Source organism: Emydura macquarii, unplaced genomic scaffold, assembly GCF_026122565.2.
Source record: "Emydura macquarii macquarii isolate MOO-44397 ecotype Brisbane River unplaced genomic scaffold, CSIRO-AGI_Emac_v2 contig_3511, whole genome shotgun sequence".
NCBI classification, from domain to species: domain Eukaryota; kingdom Metazoa; phylum Chordata; order Testudines; family Chelidae; genus Emydura; species Emydura macquarii.
The window spans coordinates 942,581-968,128 of record NW_027133648.1 but is presented as its reverse complement, the minus strand read 5'-3'; the positions used below and the strand labels follow the sequence as shown (position 1 = coordinate 968,128).

The 25,548-nt window shown below is 46.3% G+C and overlaps 1 protein-coding gene across 3 annotated transcripts in view; it reads left to right on the top strand.

Moving 5' to 3' along the window:
* The window catches only part of ABCF2 (ATP binding cassette subfamily F member 2), a 34,692-nt gene that overhangs the window by 6,186 nt on the left and 2,958 nt on the right, over positions 1-25,548 (top strand). For 2 of the 3 annotated variants that reach the window (XM_067535667.1, XM_067535668.1), the window contains exons 4-13: positions 2,622-2,804; positions 3,188-3,359; positions 3,534-3,629; positions 4,128-4,230; positions 4,482-4,577; positions 4,674-4,793; positions 7,012-7,101; positions 7,295-7,405; positions 7,838-7,900; positions 8,550-8,678. In XM_067535667.1, the coding sequence (XP_067391768.1) occupies positions 2,622-2,804; positions 3,188-3,359; positions 3,534-3,629; positions 4,128-4,230; positions 4,482-4,577; positions 4,674-4,793; positions 7,012-7,101; positions 7,295-7,405; positions 7,838-7,900; positions 8,550-8,678 (1,163 nt within the window). The remainder of the gene's footprint in view (positions 1-2,621; positions 2,805-3,187; positions 3,360-3,533; positions 3,630-4,127; positions 4,231-4,481; positions 4,578-4,673; positions 4,794-7,011; positions 7,102-7,294; positions 7,406-7,837; positions 7,901-8,549; positions 8,679-25,548) is intronic. The other variant, XM_067535669.1, reaches the window with a different exon arrangement.

Sequence of the window (25,548 nt, the reverse complement as noted above, 5' to 3'; positions counted from 1 at the left end):
AGAGCATTGCCAGCAGATTGAGGGAAGTGATTAGTCCCCTCATTTGGTACTGGTGAGGCCACATTTGGAGTATTGTGTCCAGTTTTGGGGCCCCCACTACAGAAAGCATGTGGACAAATTAGAGAGAGTCCAGCAGAGGGCAACAAAAATGATTAGGGGTCTGGAGCACAAGGCTTATGAGGAGAGACTGAGGAAACTGGGCTTGTTTAGTCTGCAGAAGAGAAGAATGAGGGGGGATTTGATAACCGCCTTAACTACCTGAAAGGGGGTTCCAGGGAGGTTGGAGCTAGGCTGTTCTCAATGGTAGAAGATAACAGAACTAGAAGCAATGGTCTCAAGTGCAGTGGGGGAGGTCTAGGTTGAATATTAGGAAAAGGTTTTCCACTAGGAGGGTGGTGAAGCACTGGAATGGGTTACCTAGGGAGGTGGTGGAACCTCCATCCTTCGAGGTTTTTAAGGTGTGGCTTGACAAAGCCCTGGCTGCGATGATTTATTTGGGGTTGGTCCTGCTGTGAGCAGGGGGTTGGACTAAATACCTCCTGAGGTCCCTTCCAACCCTAGTCTTCTATGATTCTATGATATGACTATGTGAGGAGAGTGTCTCAGTGCTGTTTTGGGGAAATGATGCTCCTGTGGGATACTGAACTGGTGGGGAGCTGCAGGATGCAAAACATCAGTGATGCTACGGAGAGGGGCTGCCTTGGCAGGAAAAAGTAGACTGAGACTCCGCTGGGCAGTGCAGCAGATACTAGGGCAGCTGCCCTCATCCCAGAGAGATTCAGGGGGAGTAGAATGGAAGGAAGGAAGTGGGATGGATTTCCATTGCAGCTTTGGCTTGTCTCTTTAGCAGCATCAGTGTCACAGTGCAGGGAAGTGATGGTGACCATGTTTCTTTTCTTGAAATCCTGTCGTCTCTTGGCTTCTGTGACTCTTTCCTCTCCTGGTTCTATGCCTACCTCCCTAATGGAGGATTCTCCTCCTTTGCCCTCCAGTGTTCTCTGGAGTTTCCACAGGGCTTTGTCCTTGGTCCCTTCTCTTCTCTCTCTCCACCTGATCTCTGGGTAATCTCATCTACAAACACAAATTCAGTTACTATCTCTATGTGAGTTCTGTGGCACTTTAAAGACTAACAAATTTAATATTTGTAGACATAAGCTTTCGAGAGATTTCAGCTCTCTAGATTTCAGCTGAAATCTCTCGAAAGCTTATGTCTACAAATATTAAATTTGTTAGTCTTTAAAGTGCTACAAAACTCTCGTTGTTTTTGCTGTATACAGACTAACACGGCTACCCCTCTGGAACTATCTCTATGTGGATGATTCAGTTCTCTGCTCCAGATCTGACTCCTTCTGTCCAAGCTAAAAACTCAGTCTGTCTCTCTGACATCTCCTTGTGGCTGTCTAGCCAACAGTTCTAGCTTAACATGGCTGAAACAGATCTGCTAATCACCTTCCCTGCTATCATGGGCGGCATGTGCACTCCATCTTCCAGGAGATTAGCCCCTGCCCCACCCTCCTCTACCTCAGGCTCCTCCTACCACCGGAGGCTGCGCCCCCACTCACCCACCTGCACAGCCCCCCCAGCCTTGGCCGGGCACTGGAGCAAAGCAGCCCCGAAGCGGAGCTGCCCCCTTTTCCCGCCCCCCTCCCCACATCGAGCCCTGGCTGGATCAGAGCAGCCCCCCCAAGCCCAAGCCACGGCTCATGTGTTCAACAGCACGGTGGCCTTTGATATCTGCCGCCCATATCTGCTATCTTCTTTCCTGATCATTGTGGATACCACCACTACCCTGCCTGTCATTGTTGCCCATAATCTGGGAGTCATCTTAAACTCTGTCCTCTCTCTAAGTCTCCATGTCCAGGCTGTATTTAAATCTGTCTGATTCTTTCACATAACATTTAAGATATCATCTTTCCTATCTATCCACCCAGTTACAATTCTCATCCAAGTTCTCACCATCTCACTCCTTGATTACTGCAACATCCACCTCTGTTCTTGACAAATGCAATCTTGCCCCACTCATACCCATTCAGGATATTGCTGCAAAGATCGTTTTCCTAGCCTGTCACTCCTGACCACATCAGACCTCTTTGAATCTCTCCACTGGCTCTCCTTTCTTTATCACATCAAGCATAAGCTGCTTGTCTTCACTTTCAAGGCTCTTCACAGTCAGTCCCTGCCCTACCTATCATTTCTCATTCACTGTTGAGCTGTTTGTAGCTTGCCTCTGATCAGTCAATGTTGCCAGCCTCCAGTGCCCACTTGTTAAATTTTCAGACATCTTTGTGCTTTCTCCCGCGCTGTCCCATGATGCCTACATCAAACTTGACAGTTAGGCTGCTACTGTGCAGAGACCGTGGCTTCTCATGCTGACCAATGCTGTCTTACTGTTTACTTGTGCTCTCTGTTCCTGTCTCTTGTTTCTTGTCTTACACTTACATTGTAAGCCCCTTGGGGCAGGGACTGTCTTTGTTTTGTTTGTACAACGCCTATCACAGTAGGGTCCTAATTTATGAGTAGGGCTCCTAGGTACCATGATAATTCAAATAGGAATAACTGCACTCGCTTCCAATGCCAGACAATAACAGAAGGGTGTTTGTCTGCTTGCCTTCCTGCACTAGGAAAATCCATGCTCCTGTCCGCTATTGGGAAGCGGGAGGTACCGATCCCAGAACACATTGACATCTATCACCTGACCCGGGAGATGCCCCCTAGCGAGAAGACACCACTGCAGTGTGTGATGGAGGTGGATACGGAGAGGGCCATGCTGGAGCGGGAGGCGGAGCGGCTGGCTCACGAGGATGGTAAAGCTCTAGGGGGTTCATGTAGGTGGGGAATCCCCTTTGGGGAAGGGCCTCTTGCTCAGGCTCTTCACTGAAGCTTTCACAAGGCATAATGCCTGATCCTGCTGACCAACTGTAGCTGGAAACTTCTGGCGACCACTGCTCCTTCTCTAGCCACACAATGGTTCCTTTAGTTTAAAACAGAGTGGAGATTGCTCCCCTGCAGCTTGTTATAGGGTCTCTGCTTTGGGAGGGGGTTTATATGAACCATGGGGCAGAGAGGTAGGCCCTAAGCAATTGCAGGCAGAGATGATGAGGGAAACGTGGCGAGTGGGGCACTTGTGGGGGACACTGGCTTGTGGGGCACTGGTGCGGGTGCTGACTGGCAGAGTCCTGTCTTGCAGCGGAGTGTGAGAAGCTGATGGAGCTGTATGAGCGTCTGGAGGAGCTGGATGCTGATAAGGCGGAAGTACGGGCCTCACGGATCCTGTATGGCTTGGGCTTCACTCCAGCCATGCAAAGGAAGAAGCTGAAAGATTTTAGTGGTGGCTGGCGAATGAGGGTGGCTCTCGCCAGGTGAGTGCTATGCTAAGTGCTCCCTCCCTGGAGATTCCCCTCTTCTGTTCCAGATTGCCACAGTGGAGGCACAGAGATCTCTGGGGAGGCGGGGGGAGTTGCTTTCTGGACATCCATCCACCAAGCTGGACTTGGGGAAACCTCCATTCGCTACATCTCTCCTGTCATCTACAGAGCCCTCTTCATTCGGCCATTCATGCTGCTGCTGGACGAGCCCACAAACCACCTGGACCTGGATGCCTGTGTTTGGCTGGAAGAGGAGCTGAAAACGTAAGCATGGCTGGTGGTGTGCTTTGGGGCCTGTGCACCCTTGCAGGGGCATCTCAGCACAGCGCGCTCCCTGGAGCAGTCACTCACTGGCAGCTGTTCTGTTCGGTGCCACCTGTGGACATGTCTGTTTGCCTTATGGTCACACTGAGGCCCCATTGTACTGGGTGCTGCACGGACAGTAGGAGGCCCATGTCCCAAAGGACTCTCGCTGGGAGGCATTTCTGAATTAGTTTCCCATGGAGCAGACAAGGCACTCCAAAAAGTGTCAGGGGCCTCTTTCCTGTCCATTCTGCCCAATCAGGATGAGGGATCATCCTCTACTTCCTGTGATTGGGCCCAGCAGCTTTCCCTAAAGCTCTTGTGGTATCTCGTTTTCTGTAGTGGGAGCAAATCCAGAGTGTTTCTTAGTGCACTGAGCCCCTCCTGGTTACTGGCAGGGCTGCCAGCCTAGGAATGTCATCCCTGTCTGGCCTCTAATAGCCCTGTGTAATGCTGCAGGTTCAAACGGATCCTTGTGCTGATCTCCCACTCCCAGGACTTCCTGAATGGCATCTGCACCAATATCATCCATATGCACAACCGTAAGCTGAAGTACTACACGGTGAGTGAGTGGGGCCAGGGTGTGACGAGCTCTACTGGGCTGTGGGAGGAGGAGACTCATTAAAGAAACTAGAGGAGAAGACCCTTTTTCAGGCCACTTACTCCAGTCCAGACCCACCCATGGCTCCAGTCCAGGAATGTGCAGTCTAGGGAGCATCTGCTTGAAAGAAGCCTGTGTGGCTTGCTTTTGTTATGTGCAGGGAGAGCCTGGCCTTTGGGAATTGTCTCATGTTTTGTGGCCTCTCCCTCCAGGGGAATTATGATCAGTATGTGAAGACCCGTGTAGAGCTGGAAGAAAATCAAATGAAGCGTTTCCATTGGGAGCAGGATCAGATCGCCCACATGAAGGTACCTATGTAGCTGGACTGCAGTTCTCATTCTTCCCCCACATGCACAACACCATAGTGGCTGCTGCCGCCAGGCTAATCGCTTGTCTCATTACAGAATTACATTGCACGATTCGGGCATGGCAGTGCTAAGCTGGCTAGACAGGCCCAAAGCAAAGAGAAGACCCTTCAGAAAATGATGGCCTCCGGGCTAACGGAGAGGGTGGTGAATGATAAGGTAGGATGCGGAAGTGGGCCTGCACTGCACTGGGCAGCACAGAATGGGGAGGAGGTGAACATCCCTCGGTGCTGAAGGAACAGGTTCAGGACTACTAAGAAAGATTGGACATGCACAAGGCCATGGGGCCGGATGCCATGCATCCAAGAGTGCTGGGGGAGTTGGCTGATGTGATTTCAGAGCCACTGGCTGTTATCTTTGAAAGCTCGTGGCAATTGGGGGAGGTTCCTGATGATTGGAAAAAGGCAAATATAGTGCCCATCTTCAAAAAAGAAGATCCAGGGAACTACAGACCGGTCAGCCTCACCTCAATCCCTGGAAAAATCATGGAGCAAGTCCTTAAGGAATCCATTTTAAGGCACTTGGAAGAGAGGAAGATGATCAGGAACAGTCAACATAGATTCACCAAGGGCAAGTCATGCCTGACCAAGCTGATTGCCTTCTATGATGAGGTGACTGGCTCTGTGGATGTGGGGAAAGCGGTGGATGTGATATACCTTGACTTTAGCAAAGCTTTTGATACTGTCTCTCACAGTATTCTTATCAGCAAGTTAAAGAAGTATGGGTTGGATGAATGGACTATAAAATAGATAGAAAGCTGGCTAGATCATTGAGCTCAACAGGTAGTGATCAATGGCTCCATGACTAGCTGGCAGACGGTCACAAGCGGAGTGCCCCAGAGGTTGGTGCTGGGGCCGGTTTTGTTCAACATCTTCATTAATGATCTGGAGGATGGGGTACATTGCACCCTCAGCAAGTTTGCAAATGGCACTAAGCTAGGGGGTGGTACGTACCCTGGAAGGTAGGGATAGGATATAGGGTGACCTTGGAAGATTGGGCCAAAAGAAATCTGATGACGTTCAACAAGGACAAATGCAGAGTCCTCCACTTAAGATGGAAGAATCCCATGCATAACTACAGACTGAGGACCGATGGGCTAGACAGCAGTTCTGCAGAAAAGGACCTGGGGGTTACAGTGGATAAGAAGCTGGGTATGAGCCAGCAGTGTGCCCTTGTTGCCATGAAGGCTAATAGCATATTGGGCTGCATTAGTAGGAGCATTGCCAGCAGATCGCGGGAAGTGATTATTCCCCTCTATTCGGCATTGGTGAGGCTGCATTTGGAGTATTGTGTCCAGTTTTGGGCCTCCCACTACAAAAAAGATGTGGACAAGTTGGAGAGAGTCCAGCGGATGGCAACAAAAATGATTAGGGGTCTGGAGCACAAGGCTTATGAGGAGAGACTGAGGGAACTGGGCTTGTTTAGTCTGCAAAAGAGAAGAATGAGGGGGGATTTGATAGCAGCCTTTAACTACCTGAAAGGGGGTTCCAGGGAGGATGGAGCTAGGCTGTTCTCAATGGTAGTAGATGACAGAACTAAGAGGAACGATCTCAAGTTGCAGGGCGGGAGGTCTAGGTTGGATATTAGGAAAAAGTTTTTCACTAGGAGGGTGGTGAAGCACTGGAATGGGTTACCTAGGGTAGTGGTGCAATCTCCATCTTCAGAGGTTTTTAAGCTGTGGCTTGACAAAGCCATGGCTGGAATGGTTTAGCTGAGGTTAGCCCTGCTTTGAGCAGGGGTTGGACTAGATGACCTCCTGAGGTCCCTTCCAACGCTAATATTCCTTGATTCTATGCGGGAGACACAGACTATAAATATGGTTGGAGAAGTAGAATGAGCTGTAGCTGGGTGGTATGATCAGTGCTGGAAGCAGGAGTTGGGTGAGGAGAGGGAGGGCAGTAAATGGACACCAGCTCTAACAGAAGACTGCAGAGGAGAATACACAGGAGGCTATGTCCACAGAGGCTTCTTGTTCCAACAGGATGGGATGGTTTGACAAACCTCTTTCCTGCTCCAGGGTGCTGAGCAGAGAAACGAAGGGATCCAAAGCAAAGCAAGGGATGCTGAATAGGATGTGGGGGGGAACAGCCCCTCCCTTCAGTTGAAGGATTAAAATGGGGTGTGGACATGAACACACCTACCTGACAAAGGAAGCAGCCGGGGGAGGGAATAGCCAGCAATGGGCTGAATGTCACAGCAAACCTCCTGCTAATGAGTTGCACAGGGGCCTTGTAAAGCCACTTGCTGCTCTCTGGGCTCCTGGGATGTAGGGAGCTTCTCCTCCATAGTTGGAAGGGAAGTCATGTTGGAACTGCAGGGCTCCCCTGATGCCCTGGGCAGAGCAGGCACTGAACATGTGGATGTGTTTTGTTCCCAGACTCTGTCATTTTATTTTCCACCATGCGGGAAAATCCCCCCTCCTGTCATCATGGTGCAGAATGTCAGCTTCAAGTACACGAAGGATGGGGTGAGTATTCCCCGCCCCCAGGTGCGCTCAATGCTGTGCTTGGCTAGGTTGCATGAAGATTCCACCCATCCCTTGTTTGGGCCTTGGGGCCACTGGGCCAACTTCCCCATTAAGCCGTAGCATGGGGAGGGGCACAGCTCTTGCAGGTGCTTCAGGGTGTGATGCCTCTCACTGTCTCCTGTGTGGATTACAGCCATGGATCTACAATAACCTGGAGTTTGGGATTGACCTGGACACACGTGTGGCACTTGTGGGACCCAATGGTGCTGGGAAGTCAACACTGTTGAAACTGCTCACAGGCGAGGTATGTTTCCTGCATCACTGTCTCCAGTCTGTCTTCACTGTCTCCCAATTCTGTGTCCACCCCTATAGCCTGGTGTCACTTACAGGCATGGGCAGCACCCAAAGCACTTGCTTGTACAGAGCATCTGTTGTATTAATGCAGGTGGAATATATGGAAAGAGTCAAAGGTGTTAATATGACCCAGTCTGTTCAAAGTTGAACTGTTTCAAACAAGGTTCCGTGTTTGGTATACATACATCTCAGCCGCCTTAGTACCATGGTAAAAACACCACTACAGTTTTTTAACCTTTTTATCTTTAATTTTAACATTTCTTGTTCCCTTTTCCTGGCTGTCTCCCATCTGCTGGGGAGGAGCAGGATACCCTGTGGGCCTTTGTGGGAACAGTGGCTGGGCTGCTATTCCACTGTGAAATGCTTTTGTCTTCTCTTCCAGCTGCTGCCCACAGATGGGATGATTCGCAAACACTCGCATGTGAAAATCGGCAGATACCACCAGGTATTTTTTGCAGGGGCAGTGAGGAATGTCACATGCTGCTGGGGGGTGACTTCCCTGGGAACAGAGGGGTCTCATCTCTCCATTCTTCTCCCCAGACTCCTCCCCCAAACCTGGCCTAAGTGTGTCTAGCTCCTGCTTGCTGGGTCGTAGGCTGTGCCTGCAGGTGAAGAGACACTTCATTCCAAGCCCTGTGCTGGGGAGGAGCCACTGCTCAGTGAAAGGGCTCAGGACTTCCCTCTAGCTAATGTCTCCTCCTTCTGGGATGGCTACTGAGCAGCCATAGTGGCAACCCCTGCTTCCACTGCAGGATGTGACAGTGCTGCTCTGTCTGTTTTGTCTCTGACCCCTGGGAGTGGAGACAGCGATTCTGTGCCTGGTACAATGCAAAGCATGCTGTTCTCCACCAGAACTCTGTTTGGTATGGAGGCTGCTTCCTTGTACAATGTGAGTCTCTAACCACAGTGAGGTGTTATCAGGTATGGGTTGCTGTGATCTGGGGGCGGAGATGTATCTGAAGCTCTGCCTTCCCCTCCCTAGCTGGTACCCACCAAGGTGAAGAAGTAGTGTGGTTGGGAGAGGTTGCAGGCTACAAGCTCACTCCCAGCAGGTGACAAGGATCTGGCCTGAAGTTGCTCTTTTCTCTGCCTAGCACTTGCAAGAGCAGCTGGAGTTGGACCTCTCACCCCTAGAGTACATGATGAAGTGTTACCCAGAGATCAAGGAGAAGGAGGAGATGAGGAAGATCATTGGCAGATATGGACTGACAGGGAAGCAGCAGGTAGGTGTGGGCTGCAGTGGGCATCTACTCCATGGGGCCTGCTCTTGGTGGGTGATATTAGGGATGCAGAGCCACCATCATCCTTTTGGTCATCTTCCAGCTACTTGGAGTTACTGTGCAGTGTCCTATGCTGGGAATGTAGGTCCAAACCCTCTGCTATTTAGGGGCTTGTGGCTCCAGCACTAGTGTCTGGCACCTCCTCAGTATTAAAAAGGCCATTTCCAATCTCCTTTCTAGTTAATTTATTGGTTACTTTATAGGGGCTGCGAAGGGAGTGTGTGTGGCAAGGGAGCAGAGTCTTGTGCTTGGCTTCAAACATGGTGAGATGGTCACCAACTCCCCTCAAAGTTCTGCCTCCTAGGTTTATTAGACACCAGATAGTGTTGAGTCACATCTGTTCCGGTTTAGTCTCCCCCTCAGCAAGTCTGTCTTTGGTTCAGTTAATCTCTTTAGTAAAGTGAGGTGAGCTTCTCTGAAGCATCTGGTGCTGGCTGCTGTTGGAGCCAGGAGACTGGATAAGACTGACTTCAGGTCTGATCCAGTGTGGCCATCCCAGTGTTCCTTGCAGTGGCTGGTGCTTGGGCCATGCCATTGGGATTGATTAGCCAGCTAACTGTGTGGAATGGCTATGCTGGCGGTGGTGGCAGGAAAGAGGAGTTTTGCTTTGCTTCCTTTGCTGTAGTAGCATAGGTCTGCTGGGATTCTTAGTGCCGCTGCCGTCTTAGTCTTTTGCCCATGGTGAGCCATAGTGACTTTCTCAGCAATGTGGGGAATTAGAATGACTTAGCCATCAATTCCTTGAGATGCTATTGTTCCACTTGCACATTGGTCTTATGGCCACGAAGCTAGCTGTTCTAGCCCATCCTGAAAGCTATATGGGCTCAGCGGTTTTTGTGGGTGACACAGCTTTGCTTGCTCCCTTGATAGGAATGGTAAGGGTGTGACCAAACTGGGAGCATGGAACAGTCATTACATCCCACTGTCAACTCCTAGGTTGACAACCAGGTGCCACCTGTCTCCTGCTCAGTGAGTGTGGGCATAGCAATGGCCTGTGAGAAATCTGTGGATTCTGTGTGAGGCAGGAGAGAGAATGCTAATGTGACATTGTATGTAGATTTTGAGGTCCCCCAAGAACAACGTGTCTGGGGGATTCCAGAAGCATGATGGAAAACAGTTCATAGGATTTTTTGTTTGTTTTGCCTTTTTTAAGGCCTGAAGTGACTGTTAGATTGTCCAGTCTGACCTTATAACACCAGCCATAGAATGTTTACCCAGCTGTACCTCTACTGAGTCCAATAACTTGCAAGGCTAAAGCATCTTCCAGAATCATAGAACCATAGGGTTAGAAGGGACTGAAAGGGTCATCTAGTCTAACCCTCTGCCAAGATGCAGAAAGGCATCAGATATTGATTTGAAGACTTCAAGAGTTGGAGCATCCACTACTTCCCTTGGGAGTTTGTTCCAATGGTTAATCACTGTGAAAAAATTTGGACCTTATTTCTAATTTGAATTTGTTTGGCTTCAGCTTTCAGCCATTGGTTTTTGTTCTGCCTTTCTCCACTAGAATAAAGAGCTCTTTAGTACACAGTATTTTCTCCTGTGAAGGCACTATTACACTGAAATCAAGTCACCACTCAGTCATCTTTTTGATAAACTAAACAGATTGAGCTCCTTAAGTCTCTCATTGAAAGGCATTTTCTCCAGCCCTCAAATCATTTGTGTCCCTTTTCTCCACCCTCTCCAATTTTTCAAAATCCTTTGGAAAAATATGGACACCACAACTGTATGTGGTATTCCAGTATTGGTATCTCAAATACATTATGCAAAGGTAAAATCACCTTCCTACACCCACTGTGATCTCTGCATGTACGGACAGCATTGACTCTTTTTTGCTTCAGCATCATATTGGGAACGCCATAGAATCATGGAAATGAAGGTCTGGAAGGAACCTCAAAAAGTCATTGAGTCCAGCCCCCTGTGCTAAGGCAGGACATTGTTAAAGCTACTTCCCTTACCACCAAAGACTTGCTTCTGTCATCTCACCTGTGAGACGTGTGAGGGACGATAGTATATACCCACGAACAAAGAATGGAGGCCATATTTACAGGATGGGAGACTCTGTCCTGAGAAGCTGTGATTCTGAAAAAGATTTGGGGTTTATGGTGGATAATCAACAGAACATGAGCTCTCCATGTGACACTGGCCCAAAGTGCTAATGCAGTCCTGGGATGCATGAACAAGGGTAGCTCGGGTAGGAGGAGAGAAGTTATCTTACTTCTGTATTTGGTACTGATGCGTCTGTTGCTGGAACACTGTCCAGTTCTGGTGTCCACAATTCAAGAAGTTGACAAATTGTAGAGGGTTCAGAGAAGAGCCGTGAGAGTGATGAAAGAATTAGAAAATATGCCTGATAGACTGAGCTCTTTGAGTCTATCACTATTTAGTTTAACAAAGAGAAGGCTAAGGGGTGACTTAGAATCATAGAATCATAGAATATTAGAGTTGGAAGGGACCTCAGGAGGTCATCTAGTCCAACCCCCTGCTCAAAGCAGGACTAACCTCTGCTATATCATCCCAACCAGGGCTTTGTCAAGCCGCAGCTTAAAAACCTCTAAGGATGGAGATTCCACCACCTCCCTAGGTAACCCATTCCAGTGCTTCACCACCCTCCTAGTAAAAAACTTTTTCCTAATGTCCAACCTAGACCTCCCTCCCTGCAACTTGAGACCGTTGCTCCTTGTTCTGTCATCTGCCACCACCGAGAACAGCCTAGCCCCATCCTCCCTAGAACCCCCTTTCAGGTAGTTAAAGGCCGCTATCAAATCCCCCCTCACTCTTCTCTTTTGCAGACTAAACAAGCCCAGTTCCCTCAGCCTCTCCTCATAAGTCCTGTGCTCCAGCCCCCTAATCATTTTGGTTGCCCTCCGCTGGACTCTCTCCAACTTGTCCACATCCTTTTTGTATTGGGGGGCCCAAAACTGGACACAATATTCTAAATGCGGCCTCACCAATGCCGAATAGAGTGGAATAATCACTTCCCGTGACCTGCTAGCAATGCCCCTCCTAATGCAGCCCAATATGCCATTGGCCTTCTTGACAACCAGGGCACACTGCTGACTCATATCCAGCTTTTTATCCACTGTTACCCCCAGGTCCTTTTCTGCAGAGCTGCTGCCCAGCTCGTCGGTCCCCAGTCTATAGCTGTGCATGGGATTCTTTCTTCCTAAGTGGAGGACTCTGCACTTTTCTTTGTTGAACCTCATTAGATTTCTTTTGGCCCAATCCTCCAGTTTGTTTAGCTGAGGGTGCAATCTACCCCATCCTCCAGATCATTAATAAAGATGTTGAACAAAACCGGCCCCAGGACCGACCCCTGGGGAACTCCGCTTGTGACCGGTTGCCAGCTAGACATGGAGCCATTGATCACTACTCGTTGAGCCCTATGCTCTAGCCAGTTCACTATCCATTTTATAGTCCATTCATCCAACCCATACTTCTTTAACTTGCTGATAAGAATACTGTGAGAAACCGTATCAAAAGCTTTGCTAAAGTCAAGGTATATCACATCCACCGCCTTCCCCACATCCACAGAACCAGTCACCTCATCATAGAAAGCAATCAGGTTGGTCAGGCATGACTTTCCCTTGGTGAATCCGTGTTGACTGTTCCTGATCACCTTCCTCTCTTCCAAGTGCCTTAAAATGGATTCCTTAAGGACCTGCTCCATGATCTTTCCAGGGATTGAGGTGAGGCTGACCGGTCTGTAGTTCCCCGGATCCTCTTTCCTCCCTTTTTTGAAGATGGGCACTATATTAGCTTTTTTCCAGTCGTCAGGGACCTCCCCCTGTTGCCACGAGCTTTCAAAGATAATAGCCAATGGCTCTGAAATCACCTCAGCCAACTCCCTCAGCACCCTCGGGTGCATTGCATCCGGCCCCATGGACTTATGAATGTCCAATCCTTCTAAATAGTCTTGAACCTGTTCCTTCAGCACTGCGGGATGTTTGCCTCCTTCCCATTCTGTGCCACCCAGTACAGCAGTCTGGGAGCTGATCTTGTCTGTGAAGACAGAGGCAAAAAAGGCATTGAGTACCTCCGCTTTCTCCACATCCTCCGTCACTAGGTCGCCTCCCTCTTTCTTTAAGGGGCCTACACTTTCCCGAATCTTCCTCTTGTTGGCAATATGCCTGTAGAAACCCTTTTTGTTCCCCTTCACGTCCCTTGCTAGCTGCAACTCCAATTGTGCTTTGGCCTTCCTCATTTCATTCCTGCATGTTCGAGCAGTGTTTTTATAATCCTCCCTAGTCATCTGACCAAGCTTCCACTTCTTGTAAGCTTCTTTTTTGCGTTTAAGTTCGCCAAGGACATCTTTGTTAAGCCAAGCTGGACGCCTACCATATTTGCTATTCTTTCTGCACATCGGGATGGTTTGCTCTTGTGCCCTCAATAAGGTTTCTTTAAAATACAGCCAGCTCCCTTGGGTTCCTTTCCCCCTCATATTAGCCTCCCAGGGAATCCTGCCCATCAGTTCCCTGAGGGAATCAAAGTCCGCTTTTCTGAAGTCCATGGTCCGTATCCTTGATGGGGAACAAATATTTAATAGGTTCTTCAGTTTAGCGGAGAAAGATATAACATGATCCTTTGGCTGAAAGATGAATCTAGAAAAATTCAGACAGAAAACAAAGTGTAAATTTTTGACAGTGAGCGTAATTAACTACTGGAACAATTCACAAAAGATTCTCTATCACTGACAATTTTTAAATCAAGATTGGATGTTTTTCTAAAAGATCTGCTCTAGGAATTATTTTGGGGAAGTCCTATGGCCTGTGTTATACAGGAGGTTATACTAGATCAGTTTCTCAGCCTTTTTGATACAAGGGGCCGGCTTGCTAACTTCCTAAACTGTCAGGGATATCTTGGGGACTGGCAGCAGTCCACGGACCAGTCATTGAGAGACATTGGACTAGATGATGGTCCTTTCTGACCTTCGAATCTATGAATTTCTGGCTTGTTTGTCCAACTTGATCTTACAGACCTCCGAAAATGAAGATTTCTCAACCTATTCCAGAGTTGAACTACCCTTATAGTTAGAAAGTTTTTCCTAATATCTAATCGAAATCTCTTTTGCTGCAGATTAAACCCATTACTACCTCTTCTACCTTCAGTAGATGTGGAGAACAATTGATCATAGTCCTCTTTATAATAGCCCTTAAAAGTCTTCAAATATGTTATCAGGTCCCTCTCTGTCTTCTTTTCTCAAGACTAAACATGCCCAGTTTTTTTAACCTTGCCTTATAGATTAGGTTTTCTAACCCTTATCATATTTGTTGCTCTCCTCTGGACTCTCTCCAGGTTGTCCACATTTTTCCTTAAATGTGGCACCCAGAATTGGACATGGTGCTCCAACTGGCCTCACCAGTGCAGGGTAGAGCGGGACAATTACTTCCTGTATCTCACATTCATCCGATATCTGTGGTTAATACACCACAGAATTACAGAATTACTCTTTCACAACCGCACCACATTGCTGATTTGCATTCCATTTGTGATCCACTATAATCCCCATATCCTTTTCAGCAGTATAGCCACCTAAATAGTTTTTCCCCATGTTGTGAATTTTGATTTTTTTTCCTTCCTAAGTATAGAAATTTGCACTTGTCTTTATTGAATTTCATCTTGTTGAATTCAGACCAATTCTCCAATTTGTCAAGACCCTTTCGAATTCTAATCCTGACTTGCACAGTGCTTGCAACCCCTCCCAACATGGTGTCATCTGCAGATTTTTATAAGCATCATCTCCTTTCTGCTATACTAGTCATCATTAAATAAAACATTGCTTAGTACTGGACCCTGGACTGACACCAATATGCCCTTCTAGTTTCACAGCAAACCATTGAAAACTACTTTTTGAGTATGGTCTTTCAATCAGTTGTGCGCCCTCCTTATAGCAAATTTATTTAGACCATATTTTCTTAGTTTACTTATGAGAATTTCAAGTGGGATTGTGTCAGAAGCCTTATTAAAATCAAGATATATCACATCTGCTACTTCCCTACTATTCACTAGGCCGGTAATCCTGCCAAAGAAGGAAATTAAAATCATAGATGATTAGGGTTGGAAAGGTCATGTAGTCAAAGCAGCACCAATCCCAACTAAATCATCCCAGCCAGAGCTTTGTCAAGCAGGATCTTAAAAACCTCTAAGGATGGAGATTCCACCAGCTTCCTAGGTAACCCATTCCAGTGCTTCACCACCCTCCTAGTGAAAAACATTTTCCTAATATCCAACCTAGACCTTCCCCACTAGAACTTGAGACCATTGCTCCTTGTTCTGCCATCTGCCACCACTGAGAACAGCCTAGCTCCATCCTCCCTGGAACCCCCCTTCAGATAGTTGAAAGCTGCTATCAAATTCCCCCTCACACTTCTCTTTTATGGACTAAACAAGCCTAGTTCCCTCAGCCTCATAAATCATATGTTCCAGCGCTCTAATCATATGTTCCAGCGCTCTTATTGCCCTCTGCTGGACTTTCTCCAATTTGTCCACATCCTTCCTGTAGTGGGAGGCCCAAAACTGGACACCGTACTCCAAATGTGGCCTCATCAATGCCAAATATAGGGGAATAATCACTTCCTTCGATCTGCTGGCAATGCTTCTATTAATGTAACCCAACATGCCGTTAGGCTTCCTGGCAATAAGGACACACTGTTGACTCATCTCCAGCTTCTTGTCCACTGTAACCCCCAGGTCCTTTTCTGCAGAACTGCTGCCTAGTCAGTTGGTTCCCAGTCTGTAACAGTGCATGGGATTCTTCCGTCCTAAGTGCAGGACTCTGCACTTGTCCTTGTTGAACCTCATCTGATTTCTTTTGCCCCAATCCTCCAATTTGTCTAGGTCACTCTGTATCCTATTCCTACCCTCTAGCCTATATACCACTCCCCCCAGCTTAGTGTCATCTGCAAACCTGCTGAGGGTGCAATCCACTCCATCCTCCAGATCATTAATGAAGACGTTGAACAAAACTGGCACGAGGACTGACCCCGGGGCATTTTGCTTGTTACTGGCTGCCAACTAGACGTTGAGCTGTTAATCACTACCCATTGACCCCAATGATCTAGCCAGCTTTCTATCCACCTTATAGTCCATTCATCCAACCCATACTACTTTGACTTGCTGATGAGAATACTTTGGGAGACTGCATCAAAAGCTTTGCTAAAGTCAAGATATATCACGTATACTGCTATCTCCACATCCACAGAGTCAGTTATCTCCTCATAGAAGGCAATCAGATTGCTCAGGCATGACTTGCCCTTGGTGAATCCATGATGATTCTTCCTGATCACCTTCCTCTCTTCCAAAGGCCTCAAAATGGATTCCTTGAGGTCCTGCTCCATGATTTTTCTGGGGATTGAGATGAGGCTGACCAGTCTGTAGTTCCCTGGATCCTCCTTTTTCTTTTTTATTTTTGAAGATGGGCACTATATTTGCCTTTTTCCAATCGTCTAGGACCTCCTCCAATCACCACAGTTCTCAAACATAATGGCCAATGGCTCTGCAATCACATCGGCCAGCTCCCTCAGCCTCTTCCGATGCATTGCATCCAGCCTCATGGACTTGTGCATGTCCAGATTTTCTAAGTAGTCTTGAACCTGAACCACTGATGGCTAATCACCTCCTTGCCATACTGTGCTATCCAGTGCAGCAGTTTGGGAGCTAACCAAATGAGACTGGTTTGGCATGATTGTTCTTGACAAATCCACGCTGGCTATTCCTTGTCGCTATTTATCCTCTAGGCACTTACAAATTGATTGTTGAAGTTCTATAATTCCTGGGTTCCCCTTTGTTCCCCTCTTTAAAGATAGGTACTATGTTTGCCCTTCTCTGGTCCTATGGGGCTGCATCCATCCTCCATGAGTTCTCGAAGGCTATTGCTACCAGTTCCAAGGTTGCTTCAACTAGTTCCTTAAGTACCCTGGAATGAATTTCATCTTGCCATGCCAGCATGAGTACATATAACTTACCTAATATTCTGTAACCTGTTCTTTTGTTACGTTGGCTTGTGTTCCTTTCCCCTTGTTATTAATACTAATTGTGTTGAGTATCTGGTCACTGTTAACGTTTTTAGTGGAGACTAAAGCAAAATAGGCATTAAGCGCCTCAGCCTCCTTGATGTGGTCTGTTGTTAACTCTACTTCCCTACTTAGGTAGAGGAGTTACCCTTTCCTTTGTCTTTTTTTCCCCCTAACGTATTTTAAAAAGCGGTCGTCTTACTGTCTTTTATGTCTTTTGCTAGGTGTAACTCATTTCCTTCCTTAGCCTTTCTGATTTTGTCCTTACATGCCTGTGCTAGTTTTTTGTACTTCTCTTTAGCAATTTATCCAAGTTTAAACTTTTTTGTAGGATTCCTTTTTAATCATTCATGTTATTAAAGATCTCCTGATGGAGCCATATTAGCCTCTTTCTAATCTTCCTATCTTTCCTTCACATTCGGGTTATATAGAGTTGTGCCTCTTAATATTGTCTCCTTGGGAAAGTGCCAGGTTGCCTCAGCTCCTTTTTCTCTTAGATTTTCTTCCCATGCAACTTACTTGCCAGTTCTGAGTTTAAAGTCTACTTTTCTAAGTTCGTTGTCTTATTCTGCTGCTGTTGCACCTTCCTTTTCTTCGATCATGAAATCTACCATTTTAATGATCACTCTCAGCCAAATTGCATTCCACCTTCAGATTTGCTACCTGTTAGTCAGATCAAGTCTAAAAAGGCTGTCCCTCTGGTTACTTCCTCCGTTCTCTAAAACAAAAAGTTTTCCCCATTACATTTCATGAACTTATTGGACGTGGTGTGTTTTTGCAATATTACTTTTCCAACAGGTACCTGGGTAAATTTCCCCCATAACTACCGGGTATTGTCTTGGAAATTTCTATTGTTTGTTCCACCTCCTCTTCCTGATTTGGTAGTGTATAGTAGACCCCTACAGTGATGTCATTCCTATTTTGCTCCCCTTTTATCTTTACTCAGAGACTTTCAACTGGTCTGCTTCTTGCCTGCTTTTGGATCTCAGAACACGTGTGTATATTCTTGATGTAGAATGCAACACTACCTCCCTTTTTCCCCTGCTTGTCCTTCCAAAACAAGCTTTACCTCTCTCTAACAATATTCCAGTCATTAGACTTATCCCATCAAGTCTCTGTGATGCTAGTTATGTCATCATTTAGGTTGCGTACAAAAACTTCCAGTTTTTTCCATGTATTCCCCATACTCCTTGCATTCGTGTATAGACATCCAACATGTTGAGCTGATTTCCTTCTTATTGCTCCTCTGACCCTACTATAACTTTTCATGTTCTCTCCCCCCACGATCTAGCCCTCTGCTAAGGCAGCCTTTTTTATGCTAACCTTGGGCTATTGTCACCTTCCCTCTTTGAACCTTGTTTAAAGCCCTCCTCACCAAGTTGGCAAATCTGTGTGTGAAGATGCTCATCGTGTTGAGTTGTTTGTCTGCTATGACCCCTAAATCCTTTTCAGAGGGATTGCTTTCCAGGATATAGTCTGCATTCTGTAGCACTGGCCTGCATTCCTTGTTCCTATATGAATAACTTCACATTTGACTGTATTAAAATTCATTTTATTTGAATGGACTCAGCTTATGAAGCACTCCAAATTGCTGTATGTATCTGCCCTGTCCACATTATTACTGATCACTCTGCCAATCTGTGTCATCCACAAATTTGATCAGCAGTGATCAGCCTAGTACTGATCACTTCAGAACCCCACTAGAAACCTCCGTATTTGATAATTCGCCATTGATGATTACTTTTTGAGATCTGTTAGACAGTTCTTAATCCATTTAACGTGTGCCTTATTGATATTGTGTAGTGCTACTTTTGATCAATGCCATGGTACTAAGTCAAAGGCCTTACAAAAATCATGAATGTCACTTCTACACAATTACTTTTGTCAGCCAAATTTGTAATCTCATTAAAAAAAAAAAGAAAAGTTCTTATTGAACAAATCCATTTTCCATTAAAACGTTGAAGGTATTATTTTCCCATCTTTCAGTTCTTTACTGATTTTTTTGAATCCTCTCATCTTTTCCGGTTCCCCAGTATTTAAAGACTTATGAAAAACTAACATCAGTGGACCAAAGATCATCTCACTCAGTCAGCTATTTTAGAACTCTCTGAAGTAATTTATCTGGGTATAAAATGTTTAAAAACATTTATCCCTAGGAGAGACTTCTTAACATCCTCAGTTACTAATGGACTAAAAAGTAGTTCATTTATATGATGAGTACATCATCCTGCTTCTTTCCAAATATGGAGCAGAAATATTTATTGAACACTGCTGCCTCTTCCTTATTAACAATTTTATCCTCTTCATCTAGTAATAGTTCTGTGTCATTGGTAGGGTTTCTCTCATTGCTGATATAGTTAGTTAGAAAAAGATTTTTCCTTATTGTTCTCAATCCTGCCAGCCATAAGCTTTTTTTCTTGGGGTGTTGAGCTTCCCTTTTAGAATCATAGAATGATAGTATTGGAAGGGACCTCAGGAGGTCACACCTAGTCCAACCCCCTGCTCAAAGCAGGACTAACCTCAGCTAAATAATCCCAGCCAGGGCTTTGTCAAGCCGCAGCTTAAAAACCTCTAAAGATGGAGATTCCACCATCTCTCCAGGTAACCCATTCCAGTGCTTCACCACCCTCCTAGTGAAAAACTTTTTCCTAATGTCCAACCTAGACCTCCCCCACTGCAACTTGAGACCGTTGCTCCTTGTTCTGTCATCTGCCACCACTGAGAACAGCCTAGCTCCATCCTCCCTGGAACCCCCTTTCAGGTAGTTAAAGGCTGCTATCAAATCTCCTCTCATTCTTCTCTTCTGCAGACTAAACAAGCCTAGTTCCCTCAGCCTCTCCTCATAAGTCTTGTGCTCCAGCCCCCTAATCATTTTGGTTGCCCTACGCTGGAGACTCTCCAATTTGTCCACATCCTTTTTGTAGTGGGGGGCCCAAAATTGGACACAATACTCCAAATGCGGCCTCACGAATGCTGAATAGAGGGGAATAATCACTTCCCGCGATCTGCTGGCAATGCGCCTACTAATGCAGCCCAATATGCTATTAGCCTTCTTGGCAGCCGGGGCACGCTGCTGACTCATGTCTAGCTTCTTATCCACTGTAACCCCCAGGTCCTTTTCTGCAGAACTGCTGCCTAGCTCATCGGTCCTCAGTCTATAGCTGTGCATGGGATTCTTCCATCCAAAGTGCAGGACTCTGCACTTTTCTTTGTTGAACGTCATCAGATTTCTTTTGGCTCAATCCTCCAGTTTGTTTAGGTCCTACTGTATCCTATCCCTACCTTCCAGCGTATCTACCACTCCCCCTAGCTTAGTGTCATCTGCAAACTTGCTGAGGGTGCAATCTACCCCATCCTCCAGATCATTAATGAAGATGTTGAACAAAACTGGCCCCAGCACCGACCCTGGGGCACTCCGCTTGTGACCATCTGCCAGCTAGACATGGAGCCATTGATCACTATTCATTGAGCCCTATGCTCTAGCCAGTTCTCTATCCATTTTATAGTCCATTCATCCAACCCATACTTCTTTAACTTGCTGATAAGAATACTGTGAGAGACAGTATCAAAAGCTTTGCTAAAGTCAAGGTATATCACATCCACCGCTTTCCCTACATCCACAGAGCCAGTCACCTCATCATAGAAAGCAGTCAGGTTGGTCAGACATGACTTTCCCTTGGTGAATCCATGTTGACTGTTCCTGATCACCTTCCTCTCTTCCAAGTGCCTTAAAATGGATTCCTTAAGGACCTGTTCCATGATTTTTCCAGGGATTGAGGTGAGGCTGACCGGTCTGTGGTTCCCTGGATCCTCTTTCCTCCCTTTTTTGAAGATGGGCACTATATTTGCTTTTTTCCAGTCATCATGGATCTCCCTGAATTGCCATGAGCTTTCAAAGATAATAGCCAATGGCTCTGAAATCACACCAGCCAACTCCCTCAGCACCCTCGGGTGCATTGCATCTGGCCCCATGGACTTGTGTATGTCCAATCTTTCTAAATAGTCTTGGACCTGTTCCTTCAGCACTGCGGGATGTTCACCTCCTTCCCATACTGTGTCACCCAGTGCAGCTGTCTGGGAGCTGACCTTGTCTGTGAAGACAGAGGCAAAAAAGGCATTGAGTACCTCCGCTTTCTCCACATCCTCTGTCACTAGATCGCCCCTTACAGAATGGGGGAGGCACACACTTTCCCTAATCTTCCTCTTGTTGGTAACATACCTGTAGAAACCCTTTTTGTTCCCCTTCACGTCCCTTGCTAGCTGCAACTCCAATTGTGCTTTGGCCTTCCTGATTTCATTCCTGCATGTTCGAGCAGCATTTTTATTCTCCTCCCTAGTCATCTGACCAAGCTTCCACTTCTTGTAATCTTCTTTTTTGTGTTTAAGTTCGCCAAAGACTTTTGTTAAGCCAAGCTGGACGCCTACCATATTTGCTCTTCTTTCTGCATATCGGGATGGTTTGTTCCTGCCCCCTCAATAAGGTTTCTTTAAAATACAGCCAGCTCTTTTGGGTTCCTTTCCCCCTCATATTAGTCTCCCAGGGGATCCTGCCCATCAGCTCCCTGAGGGAGTCAAAGTCCACTTTTCTGAAGTCCATGGTCTGTATTCTGCTGTTCTCCTTTCTTCCTTTTGTCAGGATCCTGAACTCGACAATCTCATGGTCACTGCTGCCTAGGTTGCCACCCACTTCTGCTTCCCTACCAAATCTTCCCTGTTTGTGAGCAGCAGGTCAAGAGAAGCACGGCCCCTAGTTGGTTGCTTCAGCACTTGCACCAGGAAGCTGTCTGCAACACTCTCCAAAAACTTCCTGGATTGTTTGTGCTCTGCTGTATTGCTCTTCCAGCAGATGTCAGGATGATTGAAGTCCCCCATGAGAATCAGGTCCTGTGAACTGGAAACTTTCCCTAGTTGACTGAAGAAAGCCTCATCTACCTCGTCCTCCTGGTCTGGTGGGTGTCTGTTATAGACCACCACGACATCACTCTTATTGTTCTTGCTTCTAAGGTTAACCCAGAGACTCTCAACTGGCTTATCTCCAGTTTCATACTGGAGCTCAGAGCAATCATAGAGCTCTTATATACAGTGCAACTCCTCTACCCTTTCGCCCCTGCCTGTCCTTCCTGAACAGTTTATACCCATCCATGACAGTGCTCCAGTTGTGTGAGTTACTCCACCAAGTCTCAGTTATTCCAGTCATGTCATAGTTTCTTGACTGCCAGGACTTCCAATTCCTCCTGCTTGTTTCCCAGGCTTCTTGCATTCAATATATCAAAGTCTTTGTCTGCATGGATGCTATGTAGCACTGATGCTTGCACTTCTAAACCACAGATTATCTTCCCCTGAATGGCCAACAATTTACACGTCATATACGAGAAATCTCTTCCGTCTTTAGCAGGAACGAAAACATGGCGCACGTACCACAGGTCACCATGACTATTAGATTGTTGGCCGTACCCAGTAGCTGGTGTAGCACAGTACCTAAACAGAAAGAAACGGGCCCATTAGTTCACAGGGTCTCTGTCTGAAGGCCAGTCCTAGGATCCTTCTCTCCTTCACCTCGCAGTCCATGTGGACTAGGTTTTTGTGATGAAGCCTCTTTAGTATCAGTGGCTGGAAGGGAACAGAACTGTTACATTGCACCTTCCACTCCCCCTTATTTTTGGATTATTGGATCTTTCCCATTCATATACTAACCCAGCCTGACCACACTTGGTCCTTGATCTGACCCTTGGGTCACAATACAAAGAGGTATGAGCTTGTCTTGAGTTGCATCCACTCTCTGGAATGGAACTGTATTTTGTATTTATTTAGATGGAATATATAGGCTCAAACCAGGTTTGGAGTGTGGCATATGGAGACCTTAGCCTGCTTAATATGATGGAAGACACCATTAAGAATCCCTTAAAATTTTTTATTAAAGATACAGAAAAGAAAGAAGCAGTTAAAAGTATTTCAAATGTTTAAGTGTTAAGTAAGGCTTTCATTTTAACAGTGTCCCTTGTTCTCTTTCCCTTTAGCTGAAGAAAGGGTTTTTAGAATGAAAAATGCATGCATACAACCCTACCTGACTGTCTCTGAAATAGTATTATTAATACTATTAATAGCATAGGGCTCAACAAGTAGTGATCAATGGCTCCAGTCTAGCTGGCAACTGGTCACAAGCGGAGTGCCCCAAGGGTCGGTCCTGGGGCCGGTTTTGTTCAACATTTTCATTAATGATCTGGAGGATGGGGTAGATTGCACCCTCAGCAAGTTTGCGAATGACACTAAGCTGGGGGGAGTGGTAGATACCCTGGAAGGTAGAAATAGGATACAGAGTGACCTAAACAAACTGGAGGATTGGGCCAAAAGACATCTAATGAGGTTCAACAAAGAAAAGTGCAGAGTCCTCCACTTAGAAAGGAAGAATCCCATGCACAGCTATAGACTGAGGACTGACGAGCTAGAAAGCAGTTCTGCAGAAAAGGACCTGGGGGTAACAGTGGATAAGAAGCTGGATACGAATCAGCAGTGTGCCCTGGTTGTCAAGAAGGCTAATAGCATATTGGGCTGCATTAGGAGGAGCATTGCCAGCAGATCGCGGGAAGTGATTATTCCCCTCTATTCGGTATTGGTAAGGCCGCATTTAGAGTATTGTGTCCAATTTTGGGCCCCCCACTACAAAAAGGATGTAGACAAGTTGGAGAGAGTACAGCGTAGGGCAACAAAAATGATGAGCGGGCTGGAGCGCAGGACTTATGAGGAGAGGCTAAGGAAACTGGGCTTGTTTAGTCTGCAAAAGAGAAGAATGAGGGGGGATTTGATAGCAGCCTTTAACTACCTGAAAGGGGGTTCCAGGGAGGATGGGGCTAGGCTGTTCTCGGTGGTGGCAGATGACAGAACAAGGAGCAATGGTCTCAAGTTGCAGTGGGGGAGGTCTAGGTTGGACATTAGGAAAAAGTTTTTCACTAGGAGGGTGGTGAAGCACTGGAATGGGTTACCTAGGGAGGTGGTGGAATCTCCATCTTTAGAGGTTTTTAAGCTGAGGCTTGACAAAGCCCTGGCTGGGATGATATAGCTGAGGTTAGTCCAGCTTTGAGCACGGGGTTGGACTAGATGACCTCTGAGGTCCCTTCCAACTCTAATGTTCTATGATTCAATGATTATAGATGGTGACTGTCCTTTTGGGGAAAAGAGAATGTTAGCTGAAATGTGCTGTTACTGTTTCCTAGAGGAGAAAACAGAACAGCAAAGAGAAAATGCAGCTTCTGTTTCTGATGTTGATTCTCACTTGCAATCTCACTGCTGGAAAAACACAGGCACAGCACATTGTCTTATCAGCCATTTCAAGATATGGCAAATTTGTACCACTATTAGGCTGTTCAGGTCATTGCATTTAGCTGTCTTTTTGATTGCAGTGTTGGAAAGTATGCAGCCTTGGCCAGCTAAGCCAGACTCTTGAGAGATAAGAAAGAGAAGATGTTAGGTGGAGAGGAAAAGGACAAACTGCGGGTTAGAGGGTGTTGACAAAGTTTCACATCCTAGGTGACTGGAATTGAGCCAGAGCCTATGGGATTGACAATGTCATCTGGATTTCTTTCTCCACTAAGAAAATTTCTTGGTATCAGGATGACAAAGGTCCATTGATGTTACAGTAGATCACAGGAGACAGTGGGCAGTCAGCAATTATCATGGTAGTCCATCTGTCATCTGTAAAATTTCCTCCCATAGTCTTCGTTTAAAGACCAAAACGGGAGTGATGGGTGAAATTGCCCGCTCTCTTGTTATTTTGTCCACCAATTAGACCTAATTTACAACATACAAATGTTGGCTAATTGATTTCCAATACCACCCTTCTGTTGCTTACTTGGTATGATATTAATATAGTCCTTGAATCATATCAGTAGGCCTTTTTCTTGGACTAATTGAGTCATAAGAACATCTGACCCAGTATGGCCATTCTTATGTTCTTTTATTGATTTCTATCAATTTCCCCTGCCTTCCTTTTTTTATTAAGTATTATTACTGCCTTCATTTCCCCTCTAAGCCAGAGTTGGGTTTTAAACTAGTTTGGCTGCCTTCCTTAATTGTGGCTTTTGGGGCATCTAGTAAGGTGTTCTTAAATGGTTTTCAATTATCATTCACATTTTTTTTTATTTAAATTCCTCCTCCCAAGTGATTTGGCTCTTAATTGTTTTTAGCTTTGTGGAATTAACTTTCCGTGTTTGCCACTCTGTGAGAAACATCCAATGTCTCTGAAACTGAGGGCAGAATTTAGGGCTCTGGGTAGGATGTGGGAACACTGCTACCCCCTGGTGTTCTGAATCCAAAATTGTGGTCACTAGTATTTATTTTCCCAAGTGGTTTCAGGACATAAATCAATGGGGACACAGCTCCTCCATCTGATAAATGATTGGTACACACAAGAGTGCTTTCACCCCAAAATCCTTATTTTTATTGAGTCTAAAGCACACATCTAAAATATTAATCTAGAACAGTGGTTCTTAAACTTATTTGACTGGTCCCCCCTTCTGTGTCTGTAGTTGTTTATGCTCCTCCCCTCCTCCTCCCCAGCCCCAGTACATGTACCAACTGCCCAGCTCTGAAGGCCGAGCAGAGAGCAGCACAAAAATAAGGGTGGCAGTGTGAAAAGTGATGTCCATCAATATCACTTTTCACAACAGACTTAGCTCCCCATTGCCACCTTATTTCTGCGCTGTTGCCCCCACCCAGGGCTGACGGCCAGAGCTCCGCCGCCTCCGTGAGGGCTTGGGGTGTCCTGGGGGGAAATGAGAGCTCAAGCCTGGGTGGTGGGACTCCAG